We start from the raw sequence: 10,369 nt of genomic DNA, 5'->3' as shown, positions 1-10,369 counted from the left end.
CATAAATCCCCTATAGCTGCAGAAAAGGCTAACATTGTTATCTTTTTACAAAAAAACAGCTAAACATGAGAGGTTTTTGGACAAAGTGTTTGTTCTCCATTCTTTAAGCACTGGTTCGAGCACAGTTTAAGCACCGGCACCTTTTCAAAAGTACCGGTTTGGTACTGGTATCGGATAAAACCTAAACCATACCCATCCCTATTCTTGGATGGATCAGCTGAAGTCCAATGCATCTCTGTGTCAGGTCTTTGCTGGATTTTCGCCTGTTTTTTAAGGATATGACTTTTCAGATACCATCCACCATTTTTTTAGGCTTGCTACTTCCTTCTTTTGTCCAGTTTCCTCAGATTTCTTTAAGAACACACCATGCCAAGTAGTAAAATAGCTCTGTGCCTAGGGATGGGTACCGATATCCGGTGCCATGATGGCACCAGTTCTGACATAAACGGTACTAGTAACCAGACCGAAAAGCAGCGCACATTTCGGTGCTTTATTTCGGTGCTTTTTTCCCCCTGAGATGTCAAGGATATTAGGCGGGCCCAGCTACGTACGTTCTTTTAGAGCAGAGCTACAGATTAAAAATGATCAAGGCGAAGTGGTCAAAAGTCTGACTGTACTTCACAGCAAAAGATGCAAACTCAGCAGCCTGCAACAAGTGCTTTAAGGTGATACTGTGATACTGTGCAAAGGAGGTAATACCTCAAATCCGATGAAAAACCTGGCGACGCATAGCGTTTTTTTTAAAAGCCGAGAAATGCGCCGTATTTGATAGCTTGCTGTGAGACCTCACACCTAGCACATCTACTGTGGGTGTGGTGCCTGTTATCGGACCCGGAGTTAGCAACATCCCCAAAAACCCAAAGAGGAGAGTCCTGGCCCCTAGCCCTGCCAGAGTTGCAGAAATGATGACGGATGATGATGCAGCAGCAGCCGTTCTTCTCTGCGTGAGTAGCTTAATGTTGTTCGTGTGTAATTTACATTGAGTAGGCTAACCACGTTATTACATTAATGCATGTAATGTGAACTAGCAAACTCCATCGTAGTTACATGCGGCTGTCTTCTTGTTTGATGGCAGATACTCTCTTCACCCTGGCCAAAAAGGCTAAAATAACCAAAGAAAAAGTGGAAAACAGCTAAACATGAGAGGTTTTTGGACAAAAATTTGTGTTTTTTCCATCGTTTAAGCACTGCTTCCAGCCAAGAGTGATACCATATATGCCCTATAGCTGCAGAAAAGGCTAACATTGATATCTTTTTACAAAAAAACAGCTGAACATGAGAGGATTTTGGACCAATTTTGTGTTCTCCATTCTTTAAGCACCGGTTTAAGCACCGTTTAAGCACCAGCACCGTTTCAAAAGTACCGGTTTGGCACCGGTATCGGATAAAACCTAAACGATACCCATCCCTATCTGTGACAGGCAGCAAGTAACAAAGAGCCTAAAGATGCAACTTAAATTGAGTTCTTTATAAGTTATGTGTAGACAACACTGGTTCGTCCCTTGAGTTTGGTGTCTTTTTAATGATTTAAAGGTCAGTGTTAAGTAGCTAAAACAAAAACAAAAAAAACATTCCTCTGAAAATGGTCAGGTACAAGGACTTGGCTGAAAACGAGTTATCAAAAAAAAAAAGCAGCCAATGTCCAAAGAAAAGCTCTGAAAGACCTTCAGAAATCTTGGAGAACTACTGCTCAGGAGCACTTTTACTAAAGCCTGGCTCCTTGGAAGAAAAACATAAAGAGATGAGGTGGCTCAAGACCTTTACAATCCAATAGATACCAGCCTCCCAACTACCTACATAGGATATGCTAAACAAACAGTATTACAGCATATGAATTTGAGTAATATTGAAAAAATAACTATTTGAACCTGGGGGGGGGCATTCAGTCATATGTGACAAACTCGATCCCATACTTGCTGTCAGAGAAGCTTTAAACATGTACAACAGAGTGAGACAGCTTCTGCAAAGAGTAGAGTATTTTCTCGAAAACATTTTAGGGTTTCCACACAGAGCGAGAGGGTCAAACAATCAGAGAGTCCCAGTCAAAGTCGTCTTGGATCTCCTCACTGTTGCTGTGCAGATTCTTTAGTGGGGGACGCTGTCGTGGCGTCATCGGCTGAGGATGAATCCCAGCTGAGAAGGAAAAAAAAGAGGACACATGGACTGAGTATATAACAAGAAGGAAGTGAGAGAATGTCAAATCATATTTTTCTATCTAAACAACTTCTTTTAAACAGACAAAACCTGCTGTCCAGATTTATAACAATTTCTGTTCAATCTTAGGAGAAAAACTGTTTTTAATTCAGTGATTTCCATAAATAGCTCTCATAGCACAAACATGTCACTGATCTGGAAGATTATTCTAAAACAGGCTTGGGGAAAATATGAACCCATCCTGTCTTATTTCATAAAAGTAAAGAAGAAAATATGTTTTTAAGTCCAGGTCTCACCAGCTGTGCTTGCAGGCTGTGTTAGCTGTGGTCTCTGAAGACCTGGTCCCTGCATGGGCAGAGCCCGTCGCGGTGGTTGTGCACCATTGGCAGGGGGAGCTATTGAAGAGTAGGGAAGGGGTGAGGGCTGAGTGAGGCTGGAGAGGGTAGGGGGTGGGTTGAAGTTAAAGGCTGGTAAGGGTTGAGGGGCACCAGGGGCTACAGGGGAGTTATTCCCAGGGGTGATCATGCCTTTCTGAGTGAAGAAGCGGTTCAGAGAGTCGCAGAGGGAAGTGAAGACCGCCGGGTCCAGAGCCCAGTCGCAGAGCTCTGCCTGTCTCATGCTCTGAACAAGGTCTGCAAATATGAAATGAAACAGCAGATCAGAGCACGAAGGTCCAGTCTGTGGCTTTTTAAGAACAATATGAAACATCACAGGCTTTTCTTTACAAAATACAGCAAAGCTTTCAATGGATTGGATTGATTGTTTAGTGTGCATGATGTGCTTGTCTAACTTCTAAAGAGTCAGGCCGCCCAAATGACAATAAAAACACTGGAGGAATATAGCTACGACAACTCTTGTTTCTTGGCTTAATAATAACTTGCACACAGTCTGCAGACAGCCATTTTTCACAGCAGCCATTTAACATGAAACAGCCTTTCAGTCAGGTTGAGGTCTGACTGAACCTTGGTTCTTCATTCATAAGCTGCGTTTCATGTTCTTTTTAGAGGGAAGACTCTTTCTCCTGGCAGCTCTTCTAAACAAGCCATACTTGTTCAGTGTTTTTCAGATTTTACAGCCGTGAACTTTAACATTTAACGTCCTGAGGCCAGTAGAGCCTGAGATGTAGTTCTCAGAGTTCTTGAGTCTTGCACCTGGGGGGGGGGGATTTGCTGGGACGTCCACTTCTTGGAAGTTTGTGAGATTGACTGAATGATTCAGACAAACAAAATTCCAAAATGTTTGATTAGGATCAGTTAATCAAGTGTATTTGATTAAAAGTGTAGGGATGATATTTATCCTATGGAAGTTGTAAATGTGTGCATGGTTTTTCAGAGGACTCTTTGCAATCTTTTGTTTTTTCCCGCCAATGTACGTAGCACTGAAACATGTCTGTGTTTAACCACTATTTCATGTCAAATGGTCGCAGTGAAAGAGGACTGTCATCTAGGACAATAATTACTTTTACTAATCAGCTGATCATTTCTGAAAAATTGCCTAATCTCCTTTTTACAGGCCTGCTGTGAAATCTTCGAACTGCTCGCTTTATGTAGCCATCACTCCAAAATACAAAACTACATACTTCAGTGTTACATGTGACAAAGATAAAGGTGAAACCAGAAAAGACAAAATAAATAATAATAATAATAATTAAATTAAATGATGACTTAATGATCAAAATGACTGAATTCCAATCACTCTATTAACTGGCTGATTAAACATTTTTACCCATGTCCTCACGACTCTAAACTCCACAGATCTATGAACCTTGATGATTGATTAATGTGCCCATTTAAACAAGAACAAAACAGACCTGGGTGACCAGTGAGGTCTATGTTTGCCCAGTCTAAGTTGCTGGCAATGCGGAAACTCTCCTTCAGAGAATCTGGGTTACTGAACCAGTCAGCCGGCACCGCTACAAGTGGAAGGCAAGAAGGCAACTTTAGAAGCATTGAACTTTTATACAGTTTATGCATTTCTGGTTTGAGAAAGTCACATGAGACTTACTTAATTGTGAAATGCGCTCAGTGTCGGCAGGATGTGCAGCTGGTGCAGCCAATGCAGGTGGTGCAATTTGTGCGGTTGCAGGATGGGGGGACATGGGTAGCAGAGTTGGAGTGTGAAGTGGGGTAATGTCATTATTTGGGATCGCCAGAGGAACTATATCCGCTGGAAAGAAAAGAGGCAATTCCTTCAATCCATCTATGCAGAATCTAAACTGTACAGAGTCAAAACACAGATACACACATGCCACTTACACTGCGAGCCTCCCCTCTCGCGCACTGTCCTGAACAGAGACTTGAAAGACGCATACAGATCAGGTAAGTTGAGCTCATCAAAGGTGAAACGCAGCAAGGGATCAGTAGTGGGGTTTACTGAAACGACGGGAGGGGCGAGGGCTGATGATGGGACAGTCAGTTCGGATGAGTGATTGGGTCCCGAGACGATGCAAATGGGAACAGCTGTTGGATCAGGCGCGCAGGAGAAAGCGGGAACAGACACAGGGTCTGAAGTCACAGGAAAAGACAGCGCAGCGTCAGAGAAGGAGGGAGCAGCTGGAGACGCTGTAGACATGTTGGCAGGAGCCAGAGGTGTAGCAGAAGCAGGGGGGATGGAGAAAGTGGGGCCAGGTGGGTGAGAAGGTGGGAAAGAAGTGATGGATGACATAGGGGCTGCAGGTGGGAGCACCGCTGATGGCGAGACGGATGGATGAGGGACAGGGAGACTGGAGACAGAGGTGGGCATGTAGGGAGATGGTTGCTGTAAAGATAAGAATAAGGTGTTATGAAGAGCAAGGTGTTGTTTAATTAAAGTAAACCTTATAAAAGGAGTGAGAAAGTGACTGTACTTTGCATGGGGGAGGAGAGAGGGAGGCAGACTGGGGTGACTGCTGCTGGATGCCTCCAAGTGACTCTGAGTTAAAGAGCTGTTGGTCTGTGTGGGAAGCTGATTGAGGCTGATGAGGAGAGAGCCCCGTCTCTGCTTTTAGTTCCTGCAGTTGAGGAACCTGTAACAGCACAGCATAAATACTTTCAACAGCAACAAAAAAAAAGTTGTCAATATCCTGCAGGCTAATATATACATTAAATGTTAAATAAGACTGAGCACCTCCACTACAGCCAGAAATTCCCTCCTTTCAAAAAGAACAACAACTCCCTTTTAGCTCTCAGCTTTTATCAAAAAAGAAAGTTTGCTGAGTCTAATCTTAAAACTAGAGATGCTGTTTGTCTCCTAAATCCAAACTGGGAGTTGGCTCCACTGGGGAGGGGCCCGGAAGCTGAACGCTTTGCCTCCTATTTTACTTTTAAAGACCCGGGGAAGCACAGGTGAGCCTGCCATGTTAGGCTAATTTCATTGGTACACTTCTTTTCATAGGACGTAGCCATACCAAAACTGATATCTTAGTCCATCTTAATGTTCTCACACATTGCAAATAATGGCATAATTAGAAAAATGTGGCGGTTTTAATAATCTGCCACATGCTTGAGGTTTGGTTAAGAGTTTTAAGCGTTAATGGGCTATAATTTACATCTGTGTTTGCACTTTATGTGGTCTCATTAAACCTCTATGTATTTGACAGGTGGAGGATAAAGGTTTGTCACAAAAAAACCCCCGAAAACCAAAAACATACATCCTCTCTCTCCTCGTCCTCTTCAGGATAGGAACGTTTAAGTGCCCTCACTTGATGTCCATCTGAAGGTCCATCCATTGTCCAATAGGAACCCTGGAAAGACACCACAGGTTTGTGAACTCATGCTCTTTTAAACAGTCATCAATCTCAAATGATGAAAACTCCAACAGTAGGTAGAAGTAACTCACCTTGCCAGGGTCGTTCTGCGGTCGAGGAACTTTCCTGAAGCATTTATTAAGGGACAGATTGTGTCGAATGGAATTCTGTTGGGAATGACATGTGTCAGGAATGTCCAGTAAAGCAGATGTTACACTGACTACACTTTAGTGACATATTATTACTGCTCGCCCACACTGATAATATGTTGTAGCTTACTTTCCATCCGCGGCCCGCCCGGCTGTAGTAGGGGAAAGTGTCACTGATCCAGGTGTAAATGTCATTTAAACTCAGTTTCCTCTCAGGTGCAGCGGCTATTGCCATGGCGATTAGAGTAGCATAGCTGTGAGGGGGTTTCCCTTTACAGTTAGAAGGGGAAGGGTCCGGCACTGAGGGTAGAAAGTCTCCTTTCTCCCTCCCTCTGTCTTTTTTCTTCTCCTTCTCCCCTCCTCCTCCTCTCTCTTTCCCAGAGCGCAGGCTGCTGATTCCCAGCTGGGGCAACCAGTCAATACTGGTAAGACTGGAGTCCAAGTCAGAGGACATTTTTCAGTTTTAGTTTGTTTTGTTTTTTTCTCAGTCCAGGCTCTGAAGGATCAGAAGAGAAAGTACTGGATCAACAAGTCTTTTTACATTTTGCTTACTCTGAATATAGTAGGCAGTCAAAACACTGAGCACTCCCACAGAGGATTTCCCTCTGCCTGTAACTGTGTCAGCAGTCCTGTTCCTGTACTTCCCAACTAGCGTCTATTACACACCAGTAAGTTCAGACAGAAGACACTTTGTGCTGCTCGGGAAACTTTCCACTCACCAGCAAAGCCATAGCATGACTATAGGTGCATATGTGTGCCAATTCCAACTACTTGTGTTATTTTCTGAGAAGGAAGAATGACTTACTTACCTCTGTATGGTCACTCGAGGCCCAAGGCCTTCAGAAGTGTTAATGGCTTATGTTGTCATCAGCTGTGCACAGCTGCTAACAAACTGCTGTACGTCCTCTCCTTCAGGTCTCTGTCCTCAGCATGTCGGTCCCCGCAGGGCTGCAGTCATAACTTCGGCTAGTGAAAGTTTGTGTAACTTTGGAGAAATATACACACAAAAAACTTATCGACAGCTTCCTTTTTCTCTCTCCCTCCCTCTCTTTGCTTCCCCTCCCTTTCTGGTTTACCAGAATGACGTCACTCACTCCTCCTCCTGCGTGATATCACTCTATGCACCGCCTCTGGGAGCTGGTTCCACCTCTTTACTCTTTCACCAGCCTTTTCTCTGCCTCTCAGGTTCTGGTTACAGATAATGCACCTGAATTTTCCACTAAGACAAGTCCAAGCTGTTATGCAAGGTACAAGGGTCTGATTCATATACACAAACACACACAGAGCAGATTTAAAGTAGCAGCATCGCTTTATTGGTACAGCTCTTTACAGTGGGACACAATGGCAGGACATGGGTCTCTTTACAGAGCGCTGAAGAAAGCAAGGAGGCCGGTGTCAGGAGACGGATGCGCCAGAAGCTTCTGAATCTGTCAACACAGTTTACAACGTGGGTTAGTCATGTAATCATATAAATTTTGGCATGTTCACACGCGCAAAAACAGGTGTCTGATTGCTGCACCCTTTACAACAAAGGGTCAGTAGGGATAAGTCGCAAATTATTACCACTCACAACAGCTTATTGTGTGTGTGTTTGTGTGTGTGAGAGAGGGGGGGAGAGCGTGCATGGGCCATTTCTGTTGCACCTGGTTTTTGTTTGTGTTTTTGTCTGTTTTGTGTGACTTTAATGTTTAGCTCTGTTTGAATTTTCCCTTTTTTTTTTTATTCAGCCCCTGAATGCCAAAACATTATCTTATGCAAGTCTGAGCATAGACCTCATCAAACATTTAAACTGACACGCTGTATCACTGCAAGAAAAGAATAAAGTAATTTTGAATTTGATGATAGCAAACTGTCTCCAAAAAGCTGGGATGAGGGAAAACAAAGGGTTGGAATTAAAACAGCTGGAGGAACATTTTGCAACTAATTAGGTTTACTGGCAACAGATTGAAGTGTATTTCTTTTTTCTCACCAAAGAAAAGGATTAAAAAAAAAACATTAAAGGAATTTGTGTTAATATTGTAGTTATTGTGTAATTACTTTAATAATGATGATATAAACACAGAAATGTGTATTTTGCTCATTTTTTGTTTGGTTTTTTTTAGGGGGTTAAGCCTGTTCAGTGTCTATTTTGTTTGACATTGACCACCAACTGTTTATGGAATCTAATATGTGTTGACTGAATAAGCTAAACAATACTGAGTCAGGAGGGCGACAGGAAGCATCTGTAGCAGGTACCTCCTTGAAGTTGGGGTGTTTGGCATCTTGAACCAGCTGCAGCAGAACAGCCTCTGTGGTGGTGAGGTATGCTCCGCTCTGTTTCAGTCGTGACAGAGCAAACAAACGATCCGTTTGGCTGAGGAGGGAAGTGAAAACGTTATAGTAAAGTGCACATGTAACTTCCCCAAGGCACACTCATTCCGTGTGTGTGACATCTCTTACTGCAATGAAAAAATACTGTTCAAATACACCGATACCTTCTGGATGACACGGCGTCAGCTACAATATGAACCTCTATCCCCTTCTCGAGCAGATCAAAAGCTGTGCACTGAGCAAAAGACAAGGAGGAAAGTTTTCTATTTGTCAACTAAAACTGCAAACTCGGTCAAACACAGTTACAAAATTACATATTTATGTTACTTAATGACAGTGTAATAAATTAATAATCACCTAACATCATTACCTCCACCACTCTGTTTTTGTGATTAAAACTCAACACTTAGCCCACATTATGAAGATACAATATACAGTTAATGCATGCATCCAAGTGCACCTTAAATTATTATATTTATGTCATTTCTGCAGGTCACAGATAAACTGCTTGTTGCTTCTTTTGTGGAACAACTGATAAGACACATACTGATGTGACATGCATTGTTTGTGCATGTTAGAGAATCCAGTTGAAGACTAACGTCTCCATATAATTGTCTCTAACAATAACTATAACTATGCTTCGCATATAAAATATACATTTGAAAAATATGAAAGAGTTGGTGCCTCATTGAATAATTGTATGCTCAGAATAACAGATACTGAATGTCACTCTATTCAAAATACCCAAGTCAATGGAAAGATTTTGTCTCGTTTTAACGGCGCAGATGCTGAATCCCATTTGTGTCTTACAGCGATACAGGCGTGAGCCTCTATTCCACACAGTATGGCTTGTTTGGGGTTCCCCAGGGCCTCCAGCTCCTTCTGCACCTCCTCTATCATCATGGTGAATGAAGTTTTAGCATGGGCCTTTAGGTCCTCAGCTCCCAGCTCTGGTACTGTGGGCCCAAGACCTTTAGGATATTGCTCTGTCAAAATGGGGGGGATGCCCAGGATACGACTGGCCTGTCAGAGAAGAGGAGAAACCTGGCAAATCTGATTCAGACTCTCCAAATTATTCATCCTCGACAACTGTGCTGATGAGGAGAACCAACCTGGAGCAGTCTGGCTGCATTGCTGACAATGTTGGTGAACTGGAAGATGTTGGGTCTGAACTTCTCCTGCATATCGCACAGGAAAAGCACTGCATCCTTGGTGGAGAGCCTGCCAATGTTTGCCACTACAAGAGCAAGGTCACAGAAGGCATTCAGGTAGATTTAATACCATCTTGTACTATCATCAGAGAGATTTGAAGTAAAATTTATAAAGGTGAAACTTTATAAGTTTTATAGCTTACAACTGTAGCACAGCTGCTTGTTGCAGTCTTTAACCATTATTTGGACAATCGTAGACTCTAGCTAACCTGTCAGCATGAGTCTAAAATGGTGCATTTTCTTCCTTGTAGGACATTATTTCCTTCTTTGATATTGCACTGTTTTGATAACAAAGGCACCAGTGACAACTCAAAGACAGCTAGACTCAAAGGAATTTGCTAAGATCATGGCTCGTTTTAGCGAATTAAAGCATAAGAAATGTCACTTACTCTTGTTGCTTTAATAGTAGAGAGTAGTGGGTAACAGGCTGAAGGGGACTGCAGAAACTTTAACTGTCAGGTTAAAGTATTATTTCCCATGTGACGTCGCCTGTGTAAACCAAATAAAATATTTATATGTCTTACTTGTAACAGAAAAAAGAACGACCGAATTTAATATTGCAGACAAAATTGCGTATATGTAATCATATTAACTAATAATAAATAAACACGTAAATTTGTTATTAAAGAGTTAATATATTAGCATCTATAGTCGGATGTAAAAAATAAAAACTAACCTAGCACGAAGCTAAGAAGACCACAGAGTTCAACTTCGGCTTCAGCCTTTCTTTGACAGGCGCTGCCTTCCTGGGAGCGATTATTGACCAATAGTATTGCGAGCTGTAGAGATTGACGCTTCTTTTGCGCCAATAGCCGCCGCTG

At 42.5% G+C, this 10,369-nt stretch overlaps 2 protein-coding genes across 2 annotated transcripts; both read right to left on the bottom strand.

Annotated features, from left to right (window-relative positions):
- Window positions 1–1,302: 1,302 nt before the first annotated feature.
- foxj2 (forkhead box J2) lies at window positions 1,303–7,086 on the bottom strand. Its single transcript, XM_040029970.1, has 10 exons — window positions 6,837–7,086; window positions 6,158–6,523; window positions 5,971–6,045; window positions 5,783–5,875; window positions 5,000–5,158; window positions 4,410–4,911; window positions 4,159–4,320; window positions 3,965–4,066; window positions 2,451–2,786; window positions 1,303–2,133 (listed from the first exon to the last, which is right to left on the bottom strand). The coding sequence occupies exons 2-10, from the start codon at window positions 6,479–6,481 to the stop codon at window positions 2,021–2,023; spliced, it is 1,866 nt and encodes a 621-aa protein (XP_039885904.1). The 5' UTR covers window positions 6,482–6,523; window positions 6,837–7,086; the 3' UTR covers window positions 1,303–2,020.
- A 231-nt stretch (window positions 7,087–7,317) lies between these two features.
- isoc2 (isochorismatase domain containing 2) lies at window positions 7,318–10,342 on the bottom strand. The gene is made up of 7 exons (XM_040029972.1): window positions 10,225–10,342; window positions 9,938–10,037; window positions 9,450–9,574; window positions 9,148–9,360; window positions 8,502–8,572; window positions 8,263–8,380; window positions 7,318–7,454 (listed from the first exon to the last, which is right to left on the bottom strand). Coding segments are annotated over exons 2-7 (594 nt in total). The 5' UTR covers window positions 9,939–10,037; window positions 10,225–10,342; the 3' UTR covers window positions 7,318–7,388.
- Window positions 10,343–10,369: the final 27 nt, after the last annotated feature.

The sequence above is a fragment of the Simochromis diagramma genome, unplaced genomic scaffold (genome assembly GCF_900408965.1).
Source record: "Simochromis diagramma unplaced genomic scaffold, fSimDia1.1 OVJJ01000361.1, whole genome shotgun sequence".
Taxonomy (NCBI): Eukaryota; Metazoa; Chordata; class Actinopteri; order Cichliformes; family Cichlidae; genus Simochromis; species Simochromis diagramma.
The sequence above is the reverse complement of the archived record's forward strand: the minus strand, read 5'-3'. Positions and strand labels throughout refer to the sequence as shown.